General features: G+C 40.4%; 1 protein-coding gene across 1 annotated transcript in view; it reads left to right on the forward strand.

Annotated features, from left to right (window-relative positions):
* Positions 1 to 27,388, forward strand: part of FOCAD (focadhesin) — a 253,346-nt gene that overhangs the window by 125,859 nt on the left and 100,099 nt on the right. Inside the window, exons 15-17 of the mRNA XM_083184719.1 lie at positions 21,515 to 21,641; positions 22,448 to 22,582; positions 26,448 to 26,498. Of these exons, the coding sequence (XP_083040845.1) occupies positions 21,515 to 21,641; positions 22,448 to 22,582; positions 26,448 to 26,498 (313 nt within the window). The remainder of the gene's footprint in view (positions 1 to 21,514; positions 21,642 to 22,447; positions 22,583 to 26,447; positions 26,499 to 27,388) is intronic.

Genomic DNA, 27,388 nt, shown 5'->3' on the forward strand with positions numbered 1-27,388 from the left:
TTTTTAAGATCTGCAACATATGCGTAGAATCTTTCACATAGGTGTCCAGTAGTGGCACAAACTGTTTAATATATGAATCAACAAATTCTGACAGCCGGGCGGTCAGGGAACCAACTCCGGCCACAATTGGTCGCCCTGGTGGGTGGACCTTACTCTTGTGTAATTTTGGTAAATGATAAAATGTAGCCAAATTTGGCATCACATTGTTTAAATATTTGAATTCATCCATATTGAGGATTTATCCATTAAACCACGATTTAATAAAACCTGGAGTTCACCTAAAAATTGTTGGGTGGGATCTTTATCAAGTTTTTTATAAGACACTTCATCGTTTAGTAATTTATGAGCCTCATCAATATAAGCATCACGGTCTAAGATGGCGATACCACCGCCTTTATCCGCGTTCTTAATAACGACGGATGTATCCTCCATCAGATTTTTGAGAGCCTTTCTCTCTTTGAAAGATAAATTGGAACAATCTCTATGCGACAGGTCCAACCTCTCAAGGTCATTTTTTAACCAGTTCTGAGAACATCTCTAAATAAGGGCCCTGCGACTCTACAGGGTAAAAGGTGGACTTTAGTTTTAACCCCGAATTATGAGTGTCCCCTAAGGATGGTGTAGGTGGGGAGACTTCTCCATCTTTTTGTAAAAATGGCGCTTTAGTGTCATTTTTCTTACAAATAGATTTAGGTCGACCTGTAAGTCGACTTTTTTAGGTAAGGCTGACGGTGCGAACGACAACCCTTTAAGAAGTAAAGATTTCTCGTGGTTGGTAAGTATTTTCTTAGAGAGGTTGTAAATACCGTTTTTCTCCAGATCTACTGAAGTATTTAAGGTAGATAATCCTACAAAACTCGTTTTTTTGTTTGCCTTCCTGGTAATTCCAGATCCCCTCCCACCTCTAACCTTCTTTTTAACCTTATAGGGGTCCGGACAGGGGTTGGTTGAGCATGAGTATTTTGCTGGATACCTTGATCTAAAAAATGACGTCGGTCACTATTATCATTATTTGAGCGCAACCTCTCAAAAACGATTATTGTGTATATAGCCCCGAGGTTCATCAAATACCGGTTTATCCCAGTGTTTCTTAGGGTCCCCAACAAATGATTTTTTCCTATATTTAGGACGTACAACCGTCCAATCATTTCTATGGGAAATGTCTACACCATTTCTGTCGACATAGTCATTTTTCTCATAGACCTGATTCCGATTGCCACGTGTGTAAGCCCTATTGGTAGGCCTCCGTGTATTAGATTTAGTGGCAACGGGAACAGGTCTATCAGAAATTACAACGGCAGTATTATCATTCTTACTTGACCAAGACCGTACCATATTTTGTTCATAATCAAGCTTGTCACGCAAAGAATTTTTTCTGCTTGGTTTCAATTACCTTACACTCAATTACAGAGACCTTTTTTTCAATCTCAATTTTAGCCAATGCAATCTTCTCACTATCAAGAATTTTTTCTAATTCAGTGGCAGTCACTTGCAATTGCTTCTCAGTCTCAGTAAGCATCTTTTTCTTTTCTGAGACTAATAACCGCATCAGCTCAAACGAGCACTCATCAAGAATGTGAAACCAACTTTTAGAAAATTGCTCACAATCATTACCAACTGTGGGTGTTTTTAGCAGACGCAGGCCCCTCGGGATTCTCCTGCAATCAACATAATTGCTTAAACTTTTTATGTCCCACCACAGTTTGGCTTCCTTAACATGTAATTTTTCTAAGCTGAGTAGCAAATCAGTTTTTTGTGGCTGACTAACGTTTGATAATAAAGCATTACTATCTTCATTGAATATTCTACAACACTCAATGGACCTCTTATTTGTAAGGTCACCATTACGCCACATGATAAATATCAATTAGCAGAAAACCTGCAAAAGCAGCTGAGCTCACACAAATGACCCACAAACAAACACAGAATAAATGGAAAAAAAGTACTTGTGAGCTGCGCTCAATATGTAGTGTCCAATTTTGGTCCAGCAAATGATCCCTTAAGTAGGATTTCCAAATAAAGTCACTAAAGTCCACAATCAGACCTGCAGCTCCCTTTGAATAAATGTGGCATCCAGGGTCAGGATGAATAGATATCTAGAAAATACAGAGAACAAAGGGGCGCTCCATAGTGCATGTAAATGATGTTTTAATAGAGTATACACACTCCAACATAGATAAAAGCAGTTACTCGTACCATATAAAAAACTGCTGTGGGCTGGTTACCACAAGATGTTAAACAAATACCCGGGGCACACGCTCCTGATGATATGCTCACCACCACCGATGGGAGGGATTCCGCACACGCTGGTTTGCGCTGCCGGGACTCCTGACCACTCGTCGGGGAAAACAGACACCAGGCTGGAGACAGGGTATGGCAAGAACGCAGGTATCACAGGCCACGCCCTAACGCGTTTCGTCAGGGACTTCGTCAGAGGGCGTGGCACTGTGAATACCTGAGTGCAATATAACAGGCAGAACCTCCAATGAGATTCATGCATAGCAGATGACATCACCCGCCGGTAACAGTGTACAATTAATCAAACCACACACAGTTTGCAACATAAAAAACAACATAATGACAGTATATGGCTACACAGCAATAATGCCAAAGAATACTGTACAGATACATATCAATACACACAGATAAAAACACAATTGATTAAAAAATCGAAAACCATCGATAAATCGTAAAAAATTCATTTTGATACGAATATAAAAACATGTATAGAAAATATATAAACTAATTATACACGACTAGGAGCAAAAATTATCATTATAGCTGCCGTCTATTGATTGATAAAGGGAGTGACTTCAAAACCCTCATTCAATCCAAAAGGCACTAATGTATTCAGTGTGATAAACCAATGGGTCTCACGTCTAATGAGCAACTTATCTCTATCTCCACCCCGTAATGGGGGCGGCACATGTTCAATTGCTCGAATTTTCACCCCACTTGGATCTTTATTATGAAAGGTGTTGAAGTGCCTAGGGACACTATGATTAGTTACGCCATTTTTAATGTTTCTTAAATGCTCAAGTGCCCTAATCTTTAACGACCTTTTAGTTTTTCCCACATAATGCAAATCACAAGTGCAGGATAATACATACACGACATAGGAAGAATTGCAATTTAAGAAACAGTGTGTTCTAATCAAGGAGAGTTTAGGATTTTGTAAATCTGAACCACGAGTAATATGCTTACAGACTTTACAATGATTACATGGGAAACACCCCTTTAAATCCAAAAATGTGGATGAAGGTGGTCTGATGTTCACTTCTCGCAGTTGACTCTTTGATAACATATTTTTCAATGTTCTAGCTTTTTTATATACAATATTTGGTCTTACTGAGAGCCACTCTTTCATCAAAGGGTCAAGTTTGAGAATGTGCCAATTTTTCTCAAATATACGCTTAATTTCATGATCCTTATCATTGAATTGAGTGACAAAAGGACAATCAAAACTCTTATTGGAATTGGCTGCTGGTATAGCCTGTTTGTATTCCAGCAAGCTATTACGTTCAGTTGCACGAGCTCTTTCACGTGCCTTAGTAACAACATTACTGGGATATCCCCTCTCATTAAACCTATGAGTATATGTTGTTGCTTGTGAATCAAAAAGAGTAATGTCAGAGCAATTCCGTCTCAGGCGTACAAACTGAGAAAAGGGAATGTTCTGTTTCCAATTTTCTAAATGACAGCTCTCAAATTGCAAGTAGCTATTACAATCGACCGATTTAAAGAACGTAGATGTTTCAATTGAGCGAGACATGGGGAATTTGTCAACGCTCAAATATAAATCAAGAAATTCGATATGTTTTTCATTGAAATTGGAAGTGAACTTTAAATTGTATGAATTATTATTCAGGCCAGTTACAAAGGTATTAAATGATGATTCATCACCTCTCCACACTATGATGATATCATCTATATATCTTTTAAACAAAACAACCTTCTCCATAACTTCAGGAGTAAGTGTACTGGTCTCCCAGTCACCCATGTACAGATTGGCCAGACTTGGGGCACAAATCGTCCCCATCGCCGTGCCCCAAGTCTGGAGGTACCAAGTACCTAAAAACTCAAAATAATTGTGCCTTAATATAAACAGTAAGCAATCACAAATGAAATTGATTTTAGGTTCAGAGAACACACTGTTCTTTCTAAGGACCTTCTCAATAACATCCACACCTTTTTTATGTGGGATCGCCGTGTACAACGATGAAACATCGATGGTACCAAAGCTGTGACCATCATCCCATTCAAGATTTTTTAAGATCTGCAACATATGCGTAGAATCTTTCACATAGGTGTCCAGTAGTGGCACAAACTGTTTAATATATGAATCAACAAATTCTGACAGCCGGGCGGTCAGGGAACCAACTCCGGCCACAATTGGTCGCCCTGGTGGGTGGACCTTACTCTTGTGTAATTTTGGTAAATGATAAAATGTAGCCAAATTTGGCATCACATTGTTTAAATATTTGAATTCATCCATATTGATGGATTTATCCATTAAACCACGATTTAATAAAACCTGGAGTTCACCTAAAAATTGTTGGGTGGGATCTTTATCAAGTTTTTTATAAGACACTTCATCGTTTAGTAATTTATGAGCCTCATCAATATAAGCATCACGGTCTAAGATGGCGATACCACCGCCTTTATCCGCGTTCTTAATAACGACGGATGTATCCTCCATCAGATTTTTGAGAGCCTTTCTCTCTTTGAAAGATAAATTGGAACAATCTCTATGCGACAGGTCCAACCTCTCAAGGTCATTTTTAACCAGTTCTGAGAACATCTCTAAATAAGGGCCCCGCGACTCTACAGGGTAAAAGGTGGACTTTAGTTTTAACCCCGAATTATGAGTGTCCCCTAAGGATGGTGTAGGTGGGGAGACTTCTCCATCTTTTTTGTAAAAATGGCGCTTTAGTGTCATTTTTCTTACAAATAGATTTAGGTCGACCTGTAAGTCGACTTTTTTAGGTAAGGCTGACGGTGCGAACGACAACCCTTTAAGAAGTAAAGATTTCTCGTGGTTGGTAAGTATTTTCTTAGAGAGGTTGTAAATACCGTTTTTCTCATAAATTACTAAACGATGAAGTGTCTTATAAAAAACTTGATAAAGATCCCACCCAACAATTTTTAGGTGAACTCCAGGTTTTATTAAATCGTGGTTTAATGGATAAATCCATCAATATGGATGAATTCAAATATTTAAACAATGTGATGCCAAATTTGGCTACATTTTATCATTTACCAAAATTACACAAGAGTAAGGTCCACCCACCAGGGCGACCAATTGTGGCCGGAGTTGGTTCCCTGACCGCCCGGCTGTCAGAATTTGTTGATTCATATATTAAACAGTTTGTGCCACTACTGGACACCTATGTGAAAGATTCTACGCATATGTTGCAGATCTTAAAAAATCTTGAATGGGATGATGGTCACAGCTTTGGTACCATCGATGTTTCATCGTTGTACACGGCGATCCCACATAAAAAAGGTGTGGATGTTATTGAGAAGGTGTGGATGTCCTTAGAAAGAACAGTGTGTTCTCTGAACCTAAAATCAATTTCATTTGTGATTGCTTACTGTTTATATTAAGGCACAATTATTTTGAGTTTTTAGGTACTTGGTACCTCCAGACTTGGGGCACGGCGATGGGGACGATTTGTGCCCCAAGTCTGGCCAATCTGTACATGGGAGACCAGTACACTTACTCCTGAAGTTATGGAGAAGGTTGTTTTGTTTAAAAGATATATAGATGATATCATCATAGTGTGGAGAGGTGATGAATCATCATTTAATACCTTTGTAACTGGCCTGAATAATAATTCATACAATTTAAAGTTCACTTCCAATTTCAATGAAAAACATATCGAATTTCTTGATTTATATTTGAGCGTTGACAAATTCCCCATGTCTCGCTCAATTGAAACATCTACGTTCTTTAAATCGGTCGATTGTAATAGCTACTTGCAATTTGAGAGCTGTCATTTAGAAAATTGGAAACAGAACATTCCCTTTTCTCAGTTTGTACGCCTGAGACGGAATTGCTCTGACATTACTCTTTTTGATTCACAAGCAACAACATATACTCATAGGTTTAATGAGAGGGGATATCCCAGTAATGTTGTTACTAAGGCACGTGAAAGAGCTCGTGCAACTGAACGTAATAGCTTGCTGGAATACAAACAGGCTATACCAGCAGCCAATTCCAATAAGAGTTTTGATTGTCCTTTTGTCACTCAATTCAATGATAAGGATCATGAAATTAAGCGTATATTTGAGAAAAATTGGCACATTCTCAAACTTGACCCTTTGATGAAAGAGTGGCTCTCAGTAAGACCAAATATTGTATATAAAAAAGCTAGAACATTGAAAAATATGTTATCAAAGAGTCAACTGCGAGAAGTGAACATCAGACCACCTTCATCCACATTTTTGGATTTAAAGGGGTGTTTCCCATGTAATCATTGTAAAGTCTGTAAGCATATTACTCGTGGTTCAGATTTACAAAATCCTAAACTCTCCTTGATTAGAACACACTGTTTCTTAAATTGCAATTCTTCCTATGTCGTGTATGTATTATCCTGCACTTGTGATTTGCATTATGTGGGAAAAACTAAAAGGTCGTTAAAGATTAGGGCACTTGAGCATTTAAGAAACATTAAAAATGGCGTAACTAATCATAGTGTCCCTAGGCACTTCAACACCTTTCATAATAAAGATCCAAGTGGGGTGAAAATTCGAGCAATTGAACATGTGCCGCCCCCATTACGGGGTGGATATAGAGATAAGTTGCTCATTAGACGTGAGACCCATTGGATTATCACACTGAATACATTAGTGCCTTTTGGATTGAATGAGGGTTTTGAAGTCACTCCCTTTATCAATCAATAGACGGCAGCTATAATGATAATTTTTGCTCCTAGTCGTGTATAATTAGTTTATATATTTTCTATACATGTTTTTATATTCGTATCAAAAATGAATTTTTTACGATTTATCGATGGTTTTCGATTTTTTAATCAATTGTGTTTTTATCTGTGTGTATTGATATGTATCTGTACAGTATTCTTTGGCATTATTGCTGTGTAGCCATATACTGTCATTATGTTGTTTTTTATGTTGCAAACTGTGTGTGGTTTGATTAATTGTACACTGTTACCGGCGGGTGATGTCATCTGCTATGCATGAATCTCATTGGAGGTTCTGCCTGTTATATTGCACTCAGGTATTCACAGTGCCACGCCCTCTGACGAAGTCCCTGACGAAACGCGTTAGGGCGTGGCCTGTGATACCTGCGTTCTTGCCATACCCTGTCTCCAGCCTGGTGTCTGTTTTCCCCGACGAGTGGTCAGGAGTCCCGGCAGCGCAAACCAGCGTGTGCGGAATCCCTCCCATCGGTGGTGGTGAGCATATCATCAGGAGCTGTGTGCCCCGGGTATTTGTTTAACATCTTGTGGTAACCAGCCCACAGCAGTTTTTTATATGGTACGAGTAACTGCTTTTATCTATGTTGGAGTGTGTATACTCTATTAAAACATCATTTACATGCACTATGGAGCGCCCCTTTGTTCTCTGTATTTTCTAGATATCTATTCATCCTGACCCTGGATGCCACATTTATTCAAAGGGAGCTGCAGGTCTGATTGTGGACTTTAGTGACTTTATTTGGAAATCCTACTTAAGGATCATTTGCTGGACCAAAATTGGACACTACATATTGAGCGCAGCTCACAAGTACTTTTTTTCCATTTATTCTGTGTTCGTTTGTGGGTCATTTGTGTGAGCTCAGCTGCTTTTGCAGGTTTTCTGCTAATTGATATTTATCATGTGGCGTAATGGTGACCTTACAAATAAGAGGTCCATTGAGTGTTGTAGAATATTCAATGAAGATAGTAATGCTTTATTATCAAACGTTAGTCAGCCACAAAAAACTGATTTGCTACTCAGCTTAGAAAAATTACATGTTAAGGAAGCCAAACTGTGGTGGGACATAAAAAGTTTAAGCAATTATGTTGATTGCAGGAGAATCCCGAGGGGCCTGCGTCTGCTAAAAACACCCACAGTTGGTAATGATTGTGAGCAATTTTCTAAAAGTTGGTTTCACATTCTTGATGAGTGCTCGTTTGAGCTGATGCGGTTATTAGTCTCAGAAAAGAAAAAGATGCTTACTGAGACTGAGAAGCAATTGCAAGTGACTGCCACTGAATTAGAAAAAATTCTTGATAGTGAGAAGATTGCATTGGCTAAAATTGAGATTGAAAAAAAGGTCTCTGTAATTGAGTGTAAGGTAATTGAAACCAAGCAGAAAAAATTCTTGCGTGACAAGCTTGATTATGAACAAAATATGGTACGGTCTTGGTCAAGTAAGAATGATAATACTGCCGTTGTAATTTCTGATAGACCTGTTCCCGTTGCCACTAAATCTAATACACGGAGGCCTACCAATAGGGCTTACACACGTGGCAATCGGAATCAGGTCTATGAGAAAAATGACTATGTCGACAGAAATGGTGTAGACATTTCCCATAGAAATGATTGGACGGTTGTACGTCCTAAATATAGGAAAAAATCATTTGTTGGGGACCCTAAGAAACACTGGGATAAACCGGTATTTGATGAACCTCGGGGCTATATACACAATAATCGTTTTGAGAGGTTGCGCTCAAATAATGATAATAGTGACCGACGTCATTTTTTAGATCAAGGTATCCAGCAAAATACTCATGCTCAACCAACCCCTGTCCGGACCCCTATAAGGTTAAAAAGAAGGTTAGAGGTGGGAGGGGATCTGGAATTACCAGGAAGGCAAACAAAAAAACGAGTTTTGTAGGATTATCTACCTTAAATACTTCAGTAGATCTTGAGAAAAACGGTATTTACAACCTCTCTAAGAAAATACTTACCAACCACGAGAAATCTTTACTTCTTAAAGGGTTGTCGTTCGCACCGTCAGCCTTACCTAAAAAAGTCGACTTACAGGTCGACCTAAATCTATTTGTAAGAAAAATGACACTAAAGCGCCATTTTTACAAAAAAGATGGAGAAGTCTCCCCACCTACACCATCCTTAGGGGACACTCATAATTCGGGGTTAAAACTAAAGTCCACCTTTTACCCTGTAGAGTCGCGGGGCCCTTATTTAGAGATGTTCTCAGAACTGGTTAAAAATGACCTTGAGAGGTTGGACCTGTCGCATAGAGATTGTTCCAATTTATCTTTCAAAGAGAGAAAGGCTCTCAAAAATCTGATGGAGGATACATCCGTCGTTATTAAGAACGCGGATAAAGGCGGTGGTATCGCCATCTTAGACCGTGATGCTTATATTGATGAGGCTCATAAATTACTAAACGATGAAGTGTCTTATAAAAAACTTGATAAAGATCCCACCCAACAATTTTTAGGTGAACTCCAGGTTTTATTAAATCGTGGTTTAATGGATAAATCCATCAATATGGATGAATTCAAATATTTAAACAATGTGATGCCAAATTTGGCTACATTTTATCATTTACCAAAATTACACAAGAGTAAGGTCCACCCACCAGGGCGACCAATTGTGGCCGGAGTTGGTTCCCTGACCGCCCGGCTGTCAGAATTTGTTGATTCATATATTAAACAGTTTGTGCCACTACTGGACACCTATGTGAAAGATTCTACGCATATGTTGCAGATCTTAAAAAATCTTGAATGGGATGATGGTCACAGCTTTGGTACCATCGATGTTTCATCGTTGTACACGGCGATCCCACATAAAAAAGGTGTGGATGTTATTGAGAAGGTCCTTAGAAAGAACAGTGTGTTCTCTGAACCTAAAATCAATTTCATTTGTGATTGCTTACTGTTTATATTAAGGCACAATTATTTTGAGTTTTTAGGTACTTGGTACCTCCAGACTTGGGGCACGGCGATGGGGACGATTTGTGCCCCAAGTCTGGCCAATCTGTACATGGGTGACTGGGAGACCAGTACACTTACTCCTGAAGTTATGGAGAAGATTGTTTTGTTTAAAAGATATATAGATGATATCATCATAGTGTGGAGAGGTGATGAATCATCATTTAATACCTTTGTAACTGGCCTGAATAATAATTCATACAATTTAAAGTTCACTTCCAATTTCAATGAAAAACATATCGAATTTCTTGATTTATATTTGAGCGTTGACAAATTCCCCATGTCTCGCTCAATTGAAACATCTACGTTCTTTAAATCGGTCGATTGTAATAGCTACTTGCAATTTGAGAGCTGTCATTTAGAAAATTGGAAACAGAACATTCCCTTTTCTCAGTTTGTACGCCTGAGACGGAATTGCTCTGACATTACTCTTTTTGATTCACAAGCAACAACATATACTCATAGGTTTAATGAGAGGGGATATCCCAGTAATGTTGTTACTAAGGCACGTGAAAGAGCTCGTGCAACTGAACGTAATAGCTTGCTGGAATACAAACAGGCTATACCAGCAGCCAATTCCAATAAGAGTTTTGATTGTCCTTTTGTCACTCAATTCAATGATAAGGATCATGAAATTAAGCGTATATTTGAGAAAAATTGGCACATTCTCAAACTTGACCCTTTGATGAAAGAGTGGCTCTCAGTAAGACCAAATATTGTATATAAAAAAGCTAGAACATTGAAAAATATGTTATCAAAGAGTCAACTGCGAGAAGTGAACATCAGACCACCTTCATCCACATTTTTGGATTTAAAGGGGTGTTTCCCATGTAATCATTGTAAAGTCTGTAAGCATATTACTCGTGGTTCAGATTTACAAAATCCTAAACTCTCCTTGATTAGAACACACTGTTTCTTAAATTGCAATTCTTCCTATGTCGTGTATGTATTATCCTGCACTTGTGATTTGCATTATGTGGGAAAAACTAAAAGGTCGTTAAAGATTAGGGCACTTGAGCATTTAAGAAACATTAAAAATGGCGTAACTAATCATAGTGTCCCTAGGCACTTCAACACCTTTCATAATAAAGATCCAAGTGGGGTGAAAATTCGAGCAATTGAACATGTGCCGCCCCCATTACGGGGTGGAGATAGAGATAAGTTGCTCATTAGACGTGAGACCCATTGGATTATCACACTGAATACATTAGTGCCTTTTGGATTGAATGAGGGTTTTGAAGTCACTCCCTTTATCAATCAATAGACGGCAGCTATAATGATAATTTTTGCTCCTAGTCGTGTATAATTAGTTTATATATTTTCTATACATGTTTTTATATTCGTATCAAAAATGAATTTTTTACGATTTATCGATGGTTTTCGATTTTTTAATCAATTGTGTTTTTATCTGTGTGTATTGATATGTATCTGTACAGTATTCTTTGGCATTATTGCTGTGTAGCCATATACTGTCATTATGTTGTTTTTTATGTTGCAAACTGTGTGTGGTTTGATTAATTGTACACTGTTACCGGCGGGTGATGTCATCTGCTATGCATGAATCTCATTGGAGGTTCTGCCTGTTATATTGCACTCAGGTATTCACAGTGCCACGCCCTCTGACGAAGTCCCTGACGAAACGCGTTAGGGCGTGGCCTGTGATACCTGCGTTCTTGCCATACCCTGTCTCCAGCCTGGTGTCTGTTTTCCCCGACGAGTGGTCAGGAGTCCCGGCAGCGCAAACCAGCGTGTGCGGAATCCCTCCCATCGGTGGTGGTGAGCATATCATCAGGAGCTGTGTGCCCCGGGTATTTGTTTAACATCTTGTGGTAACCAGCCCACAGCAGTTTTTTATATGGTACGAGTAACTGCTTTTATCTATGTTGGAGTGTGTATACTCTATTAAAACATCATTTACATGCACTATGGAGCGCCCCTTTGTTCTCTGTATTTTCTAGATATCTATTCATCCTGACCCTGGATGCCACATTTATTCAAAGGGAGCTGCAGGTCTGATTGTGGACTTTAGTGACTTTATTTGGAAATCCTACTTAAGGATCATTTGCTGGACCAAAATTGGACACTACATATTGAGCGCAGCTCACAAGTACTTTTTTTCCATATATATATATAGAAAGGATCGTGGCCCCGATAATGCGCTTAGGAGAGCAGCACCTCTATAGTACCCTGCTGTTAGTAAAGGTACGGGTAGAGAAGAGATAGAAAAAGAGAATAGGGGTGCGCTAAATGTACCACTTTGTGGCTATACATACAATAAATAAACAGTTATTTTCATAAAAAACAGGTAAACGTTTATTAATGGTTCATCCAGCAGTAAAAAAAATTCATTCGTTCAGAGTTTTTCAGATAAATGCCTTATATACTGTAGATCCGCGGCCCAACGCGTTTCGTCCCTTAGGACTTCATCAGGGGCAATGAATCAATCTAATAAGGAGAAATCTCCTACACAGTCTGTGGGTGGGATTATATTTTTTAGAGGATTTTATTAGAGTTGCCTATTACGGTAAATAAGTCTCTCAGGCTAAAAAGCTCTGTCCACAATAAAAGATTTGTACCGCCTCAGAATGAATGTGGTCTTCTTTGACCAGAGGATGGATTTGCATAGATCAGCAGATAAATTAGTAACAGTGTGGTATTCTTCAGGTTCTAGCGGGTGTGTTTATACAGCCCTTGGGGTGAAAAGATGGTCTCCAACACCAACAGTGGTCTCCAGGAGCAGGCTCCTGGAGACCCCGTGATACCTTGTTTAGACGTTTTGAGAAACTGCATTTATTGTGAACAGAGAGATACCCCATTTTGTATATGTGTGAATCCACTGTTGGTGTTGGAGACCATCTTTTCACCCCAAGGAAACTGCATTTATTGTGAACAGAGAGATACCCCATTTTGTATATGTGTGAATCCACTGTTGCTAGGTGACAGTGATCGTGATAAGTGCAGAGAACCATCTACTAGAACATCGCAACAAGACAAAATACATATAGAATACATGACATGACGGAAACATGACAGTATGTTACAAAGTACATAATGAAGCGGTCAGCTGACTCACGGACGTCTGTGCACCGGGTGAGCAGATATGTTCATAGAAAACAGTGAAAACTGCAGGCTTCATTGAGCCCTGCAGGGTGGATCGTTTTCAATTTATTGATCCACCACGTCTCACGCTGTAACAGCAATTTATCTCTGTCACCCCCTAAAAAAGTCAGAGGGGGTTTTCTATGAACATATCTGCTCACCCGGTGCACAGACGTCCGTGAGTCAGCTGACCGCTTCATTATGTACTTTGTAACATACTGTCATGTTTCCATCATGTCATGTATTCTATATGTATTTTGTCTTGTTGCGATGTTCTAGTAGATGGTTCTCTGCACTTATCACGATCACTGTTACTCATGTAAATATTTTTTGTTTCACAGGGTTGCCTAGCAACAGGTCAACCTCTGTTTGAGGACGGCATTAAGTAAGGGGTGGATTGACGAACAAATATATGGATTTTTGTCAGTGGAGTATCCTAGATGCCCCTTGTTGTATACACTCCCGAAGATCCATAAGACCCTTGTAGACCCCCCGGGGAGGCCCATTATCTCTGCATGTGGATCCATATTGCAGCCTTTGGCGCAATATGTTGATTTTTTCCTACAACCTTGTGTGCAAATGGTGTCCAGTTACATCAGAGATACTGGGGACTTCCTGAGGGGTCTGCAAGGAGTGGAGGGTCTCTCTGAGGACTGCATACTGGCTACGCTAGATGTATCCTCTCTTTATACGGTAATCCCCCATACGAGTGGGATACAAGCAGTGTGTAGGGCACTGGTACGGGGACCATATAATGGCCCTCCAATTGAATTCATATGTGATCTGATACATAAAGTGTTGACTCTGAATCATTTTCAATATCAGGGTGAACACTTTATGCAAATTTCCGGGACAGCCATGGGGTCGAACCTGGCGCCGGGGTTTGCAAACTTGTTTATGGCGGAGTATGAGGAGACTCACATTTTGTGTAGGTATGCCAATAACATAGTACACTACAAGAGATTTATTGACGACTTGTTTGTCATATGGAGGGGTACCAAGGACTCCTTTTTGAAAATGGTCCAGGAATTAAATGCTTTGGAAAGCCCAATCAGATTCACAGCGCATGTCGATGAGTTTACTGTGGACTTTTTGGACGTTTCTGTCATTAAAAAACACTCCCACCTGGAATATACATTATTTAGGAAGCCTACGGACAGGAATGCACTTTTATGGGCGACGAGCCACCACCCCGACAGGTTAAAATCCAATTTACCTGTCTCACAATATTTACGCGTACTCAGAAACAATTCTGATAAAGAACAGGCCGAAGTACAAATGAGAGAATGTACTGAGCGATTCAGGGCCCGCGGATACAAAAATGCTGATATTGGGCGAAGTATGCAAAAAGCAAGAAAGCTCTTCGCAGAACAAACAGCAGCTGTGAGACAGGATGAATCTACTGAAAGGATGACACTGGTGGTCAAATGTGACAGTGGGTTTAAAAAGGTCAACAAGGCCATTAGAAAAAATTGGCCGATTCTAAGAACAGACCCAGCATTCAGAACAATCTCCGACGCACCCCCATTGATAGGGGCAAAAAGAGGGAGGAATTTGAAAGATATATTATTCCGGCCCGATATGAGACCCACCTCAGACAAAGGAGGGTGGTTGAAGAAAAAGTTGGGGTGCTTTAAGTGTCTAAAGTGTACGACATGTAGAGCACTGTTGACTGGAAGCTCGTTCTGTCACCCGCACTCTGGGCATAAGATTCCCATACAGCATCATCTTGTTTGCACGATGGACCATGTGGTCTACATCCTGAAATGCCCATGTGGCCTTACTTACGTGGGCAAAACTATCAGAACATTTCGTGAGAGGATGAACCAGCATAGGTCATCTATAAGACTGGCATATGCAACGTCCGCCACTGACAAACCAGTTGCAGCTCATTTTTTAAAAATGAAACACCAAGTTGCCGCAATGACTTACATGATTATCGATTGGGTCCCCCCACTGGAGAGAGGGGGTGACCGGGGACTTCTACTGCTACGTAAAGAGGCTAAGTGGATACAAAACTTGGATACCATTGCCCCGAGAGGGCTGAATGAGTATAACTCACTTAGTGTTTTTTTGTGAGTTTTTTTTTTTTTTTTTTTTTTTGATCAAAAAGGAAGGAAAAAAAAAAAAAAAAAAAAAGAAAAAAAAAAAAAAAAAAAAAAAATTTTTTGGATCATTACTAAATAGAGGGTAGTGTATCATAGCGCCTGGTAATGTCTGATTTATTATCAGATTTTAATTATATAGTTTTCAAAAAATATAAAAAAATAAGTAACTGTTTTTATTGTGTATGTTTGTATTTGTTTATATTGTTTTGATAGTGAAATATCTGCCCGCTATGCCAGCAAAGGAGTAATTGTTGACTAGTGGCACCGTCTGAATCAGAGGGATATATCGCCTGTGTGAAACGCATATATGCGTTCCAACAGTAATCCCGCATTAATTTTTGAGTTTAAATAGGCAATTTAACAAGTGCTGAATATTGATGATCTCTAATGAATATACGAATTATGGTGATCCTATGCCCAGTTAGCGGGCACACACTTGTAGTTTTTTGCCATTCTAAAAATGATTGACATAGGGTGAGTTGGAACGCAGGGCTGGTCGTGTGTAACAAGGCGGAAGTGAGTTACTTCCTGCCTGTGAGACGCAGCGCGGCTAGTGGAACGCACGCCGCAGCTGCATGATCCTAGGGAGATGCGGCGGTAGTGACGGAGGGGAATCCTTCCTGTCAGTGACCCGCACCCTGGTGACACGCACGCCAGCGCTGTTCTATGGATTGAGGTAAGATGACTGTGGGACACAGGCGATCACCCCTGGTTTAAGGAAATTTATTATTAACAATCGGGGGTAATGTATAAGGATATGATTAATGGTGAGGGTGGTGCTTTACGAATAAGTATAATTTTGGATCACTTCCTGATTGAATAGGGGGTGTGTCCGGTGGCTGGCATATAAGGCAGGTGTTTTCATTACATGGTTGCACGCTGATGGAGACAGGAGAAGGGGTCTTGACAAAGGTCTTGGAGGGACCGAAACGTTGACCATACCCACTGTCATGTTTTGCTGAGTTATTCACGCTGATTAAAAGTGCAGAAAAAGAAGTCCGGTGAGTGCGTCTGTTCCTTGAACTGTTTGCCATATATATATATATATATATGTATATATATATATGTATGTATATATGTATGTGTATGTATATATGTATGTGTATGTATATATGTATGTATGTATATATGTATGTATGTATGTATGTATATATATATATATATATATATATATATATATATATATATATATATATATATATATATATATATATATATATATACGATATATACGATATATAGCGAGCAGCACTCCTTCTCCAATTCATCAGCCGGGTGCCTTCCAGGTATCCCAATAAAGGGATCCACATACACTTTCCACAGATCGGGCGGCACTCACAACAGCAAAGAAATAGTCGACAGCCTCTATGTCGTCATCAACGTTTCGAGATTTTATTTCTTATCTCTTCATCAGGATACAAATAACAGAGTGAATGTAAGCATCTTAAATACCCCACACCACGTGCAAACAGCCACTGCCGCTGGAGCACGTCAGGGGACGCCTACAATGATGTCACCACTGAGCGCTACGTCAGCACGGCTGCTTTTAATTATAACTAAATACAAAAGAAAAAAACATTTATAAAAGTTTTAAAATACGTAGAGGATTAGACATCAGTACAAGTCATATGCAATTATCCATACATGTTACACATTTCATATGTTGCTAATCCATACTGCAACATTTTTATTATTAATTACTGAATAAGTCCCGCAGGAAAGACAATCTGAGCAACTATACTGGGTGTAAATCATACGATGATGCAGCTGCTATAAGTAATACGTACATTAGCAAAGTGCAGCCTGGTAATACTATAGAATATTTCATATAAAACAGTGAAGTCCAGCATACTCATTTAACCCGCCCGGGGATAATGTCCCTAATCTGTGAATCCACATTGATTCACGCTGCAATAATTTTAAACCCCGATCACCTCGTCGCAGACTACTAGGAATATGATCTATTATAATATACCGTAGTACTGCCATACTGTGGCCAGCCTCGGCGAAATGCCTCGCCACCGGCTGGTCACTAGTACCCTTTTCCAAGGCCTTCTTTATTGCAGAGCGGTGACCTGCCATCCGCTCTCGCAGGGTGCACTCGGTTTTGCCCACGTAGCATAAGCTGCATGGACAAATTATCATATAAATGATAAATTTAGTTTGACATGATACTCTGTATCTGATGTTAATGGGCTTACCACTGCGGGGGTGATTGAAGCTGGAGGCGGCGATGAGTGATCTACATGTGATACAATTTAAACATTTAAAACGACCAGGCCTAGATGACAAAAAGCTGCTCTGAACACTTTGCTGTTGATTAATGCCTGTGACGTCAGTCTTCATGACCCAGTCCCTGATCGTTTTGCCCCGGGTGTAGCAGGGCATAATCCACGTCTCCGCTAGACCCAAGGCAGGATCGGACTGTACAATTGGCCACAAAGACTTGGTCACATGGCGGATCTTGTTACTTTGGGTGTTGAAATGATTCACCCATGGCATTTTAATGCAATCAGTATTTGTCTTCCTATTGGGACTAAGAAGTTGGTCCCTGGGCATCAACATCGCTTTTTCTTTAGATTTCAACAATAAATCACGTTCATACCCGCGAGTTTGGAACTTATCAATCATAGCATCAATGTGATGTTCTGCATCATCCTCCTCACTACAAATCCTCTTCGCTCTGATGAATTGCGAATAAGGTAAACTGTATTTGCAGGACTTAGGATGAAAGCTAGTAGCATGCAGCATCACATTGCGATCCGTAGGCTTACTGAATAATGAAGTGGAAATGCCACCATCGACAATCGATACCTTAACATCCAAAAAATGGATGGATGAGGCATCGATTGAAAATGTAAATTTTATCGGGTTATTGGTGCTGTTGTGTTTTTCGATGAAATGGAAAAACTGCTGCTCGGTACCTTGCCATATAATGAAAATATCGTCTATATAGCGGGAAAACATTTTAATATAGGGTGTTACCATATTATCACAAAAAAAGATGTTACGCTCCGCGACCATCATGTAGGCATTGGCATACGATGGGGCCACATTGGACCCCATCGCACACCCAGAGGTCTGTAGATAAAATCTACCATCATATAGAAAATAATTCCTGGTAAGAACCAGATTTAACAATTCAAGAACCACACCCACCGGTGGTCCATTATACAGTGGATTATCACTAATTAATGACCGTACAGCAGCAAGTCCCTCATCATTCGGTATTACCGTGTATAGACTAGAGATGTCTACACTACATAGCAGACAATTAGATGGTAACTCTTTAATCTCCGCTAAAGCATTCAAAAAACAAGTGGTGTCCTTAATGTGGCCAATGCTATTGATAATACACGGTTGCAATAACGTGTCCAAATAAGTAGACACTACTTGGAAGAGTGATCCCCTTGCTGCAATAATAGGTCGCCCAGGAGGATCCACAAGACCTTTGTGGATCTTGGGTAACGTATACAGCAAGGGGACCACTGGACTTGATGGAACCAGTGCATTAGCCAATTCCTGTGATAAGGCACCATTTTTAACAGCAGATTTTAATACAACATTTAATTCTCTACTGAATATCAAGGTGGGATCCTCTTCAAGTAACCTGTAAACCGAGTGATCGGATAATTGTCTCTCTATTTCACATTTATAAGCAGAAAGATCTTGAATAACGATAGCTCCACCTTTGTCAGCGGGGCGAATAATAATGTCATTGTAAGAGGATAAATCCTTTAATGCTTTGAACTCAGTCTGGCTCAGATTATTACAACCATATTGCACTTTGGGATCAATTTGCATATATGCAGCAGTCTCTTGATGTAACATCCGACTAAAAGTCTTTAATGAGGCATTGTTGGTATTGGGTTCAAAAGTACTTTTTCTCGTTAACTTACGTACTTGTGGGGGTATGTCATCAAGACTGTCACTAGGACCTGTCGGCATATTATTTTTACCAAAGAAATATTCTTTCAATTTCAGCTGGCGCTGAAGTTTAAATTTCTCTATCTCCCATCTCATACTATCGGGAGAAACAGATGGTACAAACGACAACCCTCTCCCCAATACCTGTATCTCAGTGGTGGTCAGTTCATGTGAAGACAAGTTGAATATTAAGTCCTGCGGTTTCGCTGCGGTCTGCCCACTTTTCCGCGTCCTCGTCCTCTGGCCACCACGTCGCGTGAACTTTCTTTTGGGCGACTTACTCGGTGTCGTGTATTCACCCCTAAAGGGGACTTCACCTGTGCCTCATTCGTGGATAACTGCATATCAGAGTCGCTATATATATATTATATATATATAATAAATAAATAATTTCACCTTATATCCCATCACTCGCCAAGTGAAGCCGTCCCGCCGGGAAGGCACTTCTGGTCACAGTCAGCAAGTGCCCAACATCGTCACTCAATGACCCATCAGGGACATCTAGCATCACTGGATAGCACTGGGACAACGTCGCGCCGCCGCACTTTCGCTGGCAACCATCACCATAGCAACCCGAATGTTTGTTACATAAGAAAAAATTGTACTTGTTTCCTAGCACGGCGCCCATCGGGTCCCATCGCATACCTTAACTTAAGGTATGCGATGGGACCCGACAGACCCGATTTCGGGCTTTTTTTTTTCCGGTTTCCCGTCAAATGTAAAATCGGGACACGACCGACCAGATTTTACATTGTAAGCATTGTATGTAATGTTAAATTCCTATGTAAAATCGGGTCCATTGTATGCCATTATAATGGCATACAATGCGACCAATGCGATGGACCCGATTTTACATAGGAACCAATGTTAAATGGCCCCCCATACCCAATTTTTGATTGTATACCCACCCTGTTGGGTAATTTCTATGTCAAATGCCCCCCCCCCCAATGTTAACGCCACCCCACGATGAACGCCAACCCGAAGCGTGGCGAGTGATGGCAGTACGCGTCCTCCGACCTTTTCATACCACCACTATCCACGTCGGTGTAGAGTTGATTTTATATAGTGTGGCGAGCGCAGCAAGCCTCCGAGCCCGAAGCGTGGCGAGCGGACGCGTAATACGTCTGAAGTAATGTGCGTCCCCTCGCAGGGCTCGCCACGCTTCGGGCTCGCTGCGCTCGACACACTATATAAAATCAACTCCACGCCGACGTGGATAGTGGGGGTATGAAAAGGTCGGAGGATGCGCACCGCCGCCCCTCGCGGGCTCGCTGCGCTCGCCACGCTTTGGGTTCACGTTGATCGTGGCGTGCCGTTAACAATGGGGGGTATACAATGAAAAATGGGGTTTGGGTGGCATTTAACATTGGGGCAATGCGATGCGATTGACCCAATTTTTGCTACCCGATTGCATACAATTAAAATCGGTGGCGCCGTGCTAGGAAACAAGTACCGAAAAAATAACTGAAAAATACAAAGCAGTACAATAAAAACAATGAATACCTAAAACAGCATAAAGCACAATGTCCCCATCAGATCAAATGGGAAAAACACTGGCTCTATAGTATATTTATATATACACTACACCTGCGCTAACCCAACAGTATACCAAGTACAGTATATTGTGGAGCAAAATTTAAGGCAGAGAAACAAATATTACCAGTTAATAAAATTTAAAATATGCCAGAGGTAACGTTTCATTAAGTCCCTTAAGGTGGACACTCTAAAGTTTATTTATCCACATAGCTTCTTTCCTAAGAAGGATCGCACCCTGATCCCCTCCTCTACTAAGAGGGGGTACACAAGCAATTATCCTATACTGCAAACTAGATAAATTGGGTTTAGCGTTCTAAAATGGGCTACCGGTTGCTTACTTTGGACCTTATTCTAGTTCACTCTTTCTGACAAAATCCTTCTTAGATGGACAAAACCATGTGCACTGCAGGTGGTGCAGATGTAACTTGTGCAGAGAGAATTACATTTAGGCGAGTTATTTTGTTTCTGTGCAGGGAAAATACTGGCTGCTTTATTTTTACACTGCAATATACTGTAGATCTCACTTTGAAGTAAAACCCCACCCAAATCTAATTCTCTCTGCACAAGTTACATCTGCCCCACCTGCAGTGCACATGGTTTTGTCCATCTAAGAAGGATTTTGTCAGAAAGCTGAAATAGAATAAGGCCCTATGTCCACTAGTGAGTGCCTGCCAAATAGTGGACCGGTGACCAGCCATTCATTCTTTAAATTTCCTTTGCGTTTTTCCCACATATGTGAGGCCACAGGGGCAGATAATTTGATACACCACATATGTGCTTTCGCAGGTAATATGATGATGAATAAACACTTTATTACCTATGTGGATGACTGAAAGTGTCTCCAGGAATTAAATATGTGCATAAGGAATGTGCATTTGTGTTCTATATTTTACGAATGTCATTGAATTTTTATTTTTTTATCTTCCATTATTTTAGGCCTTACCAGCATGGTGCTGACATGCTGTCTGCTATCACCCAAGTCTTGAATGATTGCACAAAACTAGACCAGGCCACTCCTGCAGTATTAGTATTGCAGGGGCTTCACCATTTATTCCAAGCTGAGGTGAGGGAACTGACAGCTGACTGCTCATGTTGCAAAACAGCACGTTCTAAAATATGATTTACATGTCACTACAGATTCCATGGGGTAAATTTAATAAGATTGGAGTTCTATTGAAGATGGGATGTTGCCCATAGCAACCAACCAATCAGATTATTTATATATATATATATATATATATATATATATATATATATATATATATATATTATATAGATCTCTTCTAGAAGGTTCAGTCAAACTCCCATCTTAGTAAATGTCCCCCTATGTATTTATAAGCAATGTAATATAAACCTAAAATACAGTACTTTCATGGGTAACGCCACACATTCATTTTTACTACTATTTTTTTTTTTTACTGCATTATTTATAATGGAACCATTTTGTATTGGTATGATTTATATACAGTTCTAGATAACATAGATTTATTCCATTTTATTTCTAATAAAATTACCATTTTGTGTTTTTTAAATATATTATATTGTAATGATGGATATGTCCATGTATCAGTACTAATGCTTAGTTGTAGATGGTTCTACAACAATTGAAACTTATTATTCTTAGTTTAATAAGGTATTGTTCGTTTAGTACATTGTTAATGTTGTAAACTTCTCCTATGCTATTTAGAAGATTCACTTTGACTTCATACTTACCTTGATTCTCCCTACACACACATTTTTATACATGGTCATCCTAAATGTATATGTAAAGTTTTATTTTTTTGTGCATAGTAGTTTAATATTGATTTGTGTATGATAATGTGAAATTCTAATGTTGAGTAATGTGCATATGTACATTGCTATTTTTAGGTGGTGGACATTCGTTCTACTTGGAATGCTCTGTCTCCTAAACTAGGCTGTGACAAGCGTCCCCTAGTGCTCAAAGTGTTACATGAAGTATTTGCCTTGGTCCCTTCATTAATTGTACACACAGAAGAATATGAGGTAAGTGAGCTTTCATTTCCTTCTTCATTCTGCTATCTAATTTTGTTCATACATATTTATTTATTTACAGTTTTTTATGCGCTATGCAGCAGATTCCGTTGCGCTTTACAATAGTAGACAGTGATAAAACAAACTGGGTAAGAACGGACAGACTTGGGGGTTAGAGGGCCCTGCTGCAAGCTTACAATCTATAGGGATATAGGAGGGAAACACAAGGACAGGCATCAGTAATAGCATAGCAGTCCCACCAAGTTACAAGTCCAGAAGGGAAGCTATATAATACATAAGTGCCTCAGAGGGTTATGCGTGTAGAACTTAAATATGATAGGCTTGCCTGAAGAGGTGAGTTTTCAGGGAACGCTTGAAGGTTTGGAGGCTAGTTGTTAAAAGGGTGAAAATTGCCGTTGCCACAGCCAGTAAGCTCAATTCGCACAAAAGTGCTTGCTGCCCTATGAGCTTGGCTGGATGATCAATAGCCGGCAGTTGATATCCCCACTAAGTAGAGTAGTATAAATATTATCAAATTATAATATTCAAATTAAAATACTGTTTTAAAAACAATCATGCTTAGAGATTCAATTGAGAAATTGGATGTAAATGGTTAGAAAGAGAAGATAGGAGGATGGAATGATTTTTCTCATGAAAGTATTTCTACGAGGGAAGCTTAACCCCTTCCCGACATTTGACGTACATTTACGTCATGGTCGGGAAGTACTTCCCGACACATGGCATAAATGTACGTCATGGATTTAAACTGTCACCGCGTCTATAGACGCGGTGACAGTTTGGAGATGTCTGCTGTCCCTGACAGCAGACATCCCCCCTCGCCGCCCGGGGGGGGCAGGGATGCCCCCCCCGGTCGGCGATCGCTGTGATTGGCTGTTCAAATGTGAACAGCCAATCACAGCTATTTCTGTGTTACCGGCGGCTATGCCGCTCGGTAACACAGAAAACGGTGGTGATCGGTGCAGCACCGATCACCGCCGATCCGCGGACACCCCCTCCCTCCCACCCGGCAGCACTATGTGCTTACCCGGCACCCGGCAGCCGCTCTCCTCCCTCTGTTATCTGTTATGCGCCGCAGCGCTGCCTCCCCCCTCCCTCCCCCCGCCAGCAGCAGCAGCAGCACTAGGGACAGAGTACAAATCAAAAAAATAAAATGAAATGATATTATATATATATATATATATATATATATGTGTGTGTATGTGTGTATATACACACACACATATATATATATATATATATGTGTGTATATACACATATATATATATATATATATGTGTGTATATACATATATATATATATATATATATATATATATATATATATATATATATATATATATACAGATAGATATTCCCGACCGAAGACGTATATATACGTCATGGTCGGGAGGTACTTCCCGACCGAAGACGTATATATACGTCATGGTTTTAAACTGTCACCGCGTCCATAGACGCGGTGACAGTTTGGAGATGTCTGCTGTCCCTGAGCCCCGGTCGGCGATCGCTGCGATTGGCTGTTCAAATGTGAACAGCCAATTGCAGCGTTTTCTGTGTTACCGGCGGCTAAGCCGCTCGGTAACACAGTGATCGGTGGTGATCGGTGCTGTTAAGTACAGCACCGATCACCACCGATCGCCAGCCCCCCCCCCCTCCCACCCGGCAGTCCCCCCTCCCACCCACCCGGCTGCCGCAGCGCCAGCACCCCTCCCACCCCCCCACCAGCCGCAGCGCCAGACCCCCTCCAAAATCTGGTGAGCAAAATGGGGTCACATGTGGGGGGGTTCCACTGTATTGGTGCTTCCGGGGTCTTGCTAATGCGACATAGCACCCACCATTCATTCCACCACCAAATATCACTCCTTCCCTTCTGAGTCCTGCCATGCACCCAACTGGTATTTTTTGGTCACATGTGAGGCATTGCCATACTCGGGAGAAATTGGGGCACAGATTTTGGCGTGCTTTGTCTCCTTCATTCCTTGTGAAAATGAAAAACTTTGAGCCAGAACTGCATTTTTGTGTAAAAAAGTACATTTTTTTACACAAAAATGCAGATCTGGCTCAAAATTTTTCATTTTCACAAGGAATGAAGGAGACAAAGCACCCCAAAATCTGTGCCCCAATTTCTCCCGAGTATGGCAATGCCTCACATGTGACCAAAAAATACCAGTTGGGTGCATGGCAGGACTCAGAAGGGAAGGAGTGATATTTGGATTTTGCAGCACAGATTCTGGTTGAATGACCCCTGAAGCACCCATACAGTGGAACCCCCCCACAAGTGACCCCATTTTGCAAACTACACCCTTCAGGGAATTCATCTAGGGGTATAGTGTACATTTCAAACCCCCAGGGGTTTCACCAATTTTGATACAACTGAGCTGTGAAAATGAAAAATTATTTTTTTTCATTTGCACAGCCCAGTTGTATCAAAATTGGTGAAACCCCTGGGGGTTTGAAATGTACACTATACCCCTAGATGAATTCCCTGAAGGGTGTAGTTTGCAAAATGGGGTCACTTGTGGGGGAGGTTCCTAACTTTTAGCATCTTATGGTGCCTAGAAACCTACATGGTGCCTAAAATATAATCTCATAAAAAGGAGGCTCCAAAATCAAGTAGGTGCTCCTTCTATTATGAAGCCTGTGGTTTGGTCACCGTGCACACTAGGGCCACATATAGGACATTTATGAAAACCAAAGAATTGGGGGAATCAATTTTTAGTCACATTTCTCTAGTAAAATCTACTGTGTTCCTTAGAAAAATGTATTAAAATTGAAAATCTGCAAAAAAAATGAAATTTTGAAATTTCACCTACACTTTGTTTTAATTCCTGTGAAACACCTAAAGGGTTAACAAACTTCCAAAATGCTGTTTTGAATACTGTGAGGGGTGCAGTTTTTGAAATGGCATCATTTATGGGGGTGTCTCACATACAAGTCCCTCAAAGTCACATCAGAACTGAACTGGTCCCTAAAAAAATCAGTGTTTGAAATTTTCTTGAAAATTTGAGAATTTGCTATTCATATTTTACGCCTCCTAGTGTCCAAAAAAATGAAAAGGAAGTTGAAATAATGATGGCAACATAAAGTATACATATGGTCTATGTTAGTTATTAACTATTTTGAGTGGTAAGATTATTTGTCTCACAAGCAGAAAATTTAACATTTTGCAAATTGCTAAATTTTCCATTTTTTTCCGACATTTTGGTATTTTTCACAAAAAAACACAGACTGTATCGACCCAAATTTACCACTAATTTGAAGTACAATGTGTCACGAAAAAACAATCTCAAAATCACTGGGATAAGTAAAAGCAAAAAAAAGTTATCCCCACTTAAGTGATACATGTCAGATTTGAAAAAAAGGGCTCTGTCAGGAACGCAAAAACTGGCTCTGTCAGGAAGGGGTTAAACTCCGTACTCACAGAGCAATTTGGTCGCTGAGCGATTTTGACTTAAAATTGCTCAGCGACCAAATTGCTAGGGTCCCGTTTTCTGGTCACTGATGAAAACTGAGACACTGCAGGAGAAAGCCGCTGGTCGCAGGAGAATGCTCCACCAGTACTAGGCTGGTATCGGAAGCGCATTCCTAGCGACCTTTGCCCCATAGACACAGGGATATGGTCGTTCAGCGACCATATCCCTCGCGATATAAGCTGAAATCGCCCCGTGTGTACGGGGCATTACAGTTTATTCTTGCTGTTGGGGTGTCGCACCATGATCATCTATCCATTCAGTCTGCCTCCTACATTAATACAACTATTCAGTGTTATGTAGAATACTAGATATGTATACCAAAATGTAATGTAATGTGTGAAAAAACATTTTCATGTCAACTTTAAAGTCCTGTTCTCTGTTTTCCAGAAATTCAAAGCCGAGGTTATCAGCATTCTCTGGAATCACACTCAGAGTAAAGTAAGACATATACCATTATACTGTAGTTTACCAACCTTTCCATAGCATAAATCATTTCCGGGATTTATTGGCTAACAAAATACAGTAATAATAATGGTGTTTTGTAGTACTGTATATTTAAATAAAATGTAGTGCAGTTTGGGAAATGATACTGGTTCAAGTTTAATTTGAACGGAACAGAAACTGGAGATAAAGTGAAAGGAGATAAAGCGCCAGCCAATCAACTCCCAACTGTCATTTCAAACACAATTCATTGGCCGGTGCTTTATTTCCTTCACTTTATTTCCACTTTATCTCCAGTTTATCTCTTCTCCAATCTTAATACGTCTGCCCCTATGATTGGATGACCTAGTGACAATTTTCAGTTTGCCCTGCTAATTTTAAGAAGGTGTAAAATGGTTTAACACTCATTCAGTTAGAGACCCTTTTTAAAAGAACAGTTTTTGGGTGTTAACGCATAGATTTATCTAAACAATTTGGGCGGTATTCAATGAGAATACCTGCGAGGTGCAGCAAATCCTTTTTAGGATTCGCTGCACATTCGCCACGTTCCGGAGCCTCGCTGGCTCCGGTATTCAACGAGTCAGGGGCTCGCTGTCCCTGACCGGCGAATATGAGCTCCTGCGGTGAACGCCGCAGGGAGCCTGAGGACGGTGGCAGGCAGAGAGATGGAAGACTCTCTGCCTGCCTCAGAACGTTTGTGGGGGGGAGGTGGGCTCCCCGGGTGCCAGGCAGCACAGGCTGCCCCCCCAGGGTGCCAGCAGGGGACCGCGTATATTCACTACACCCGATCGTAACGATCGGGTGCAGTGAATATATGAATATCTAATGAGCGGCTCGGCCCCTGCTGGCTGCTGTGTAAAAAGAATATATATATATTTTTTTTTTAT

Source organism: Crinia signifera, chromosome 1 (genome assembly GCF_055691185.1).
Source record: "Crinia signifera chromosome 1, ASM5569118v1, whole genome shotgun sequence".
NCBI lineage: Eukaryota > Metazoa > Chordata > Amphibia > Anura > Myobatrachidae > Crinia > Crinia signifera.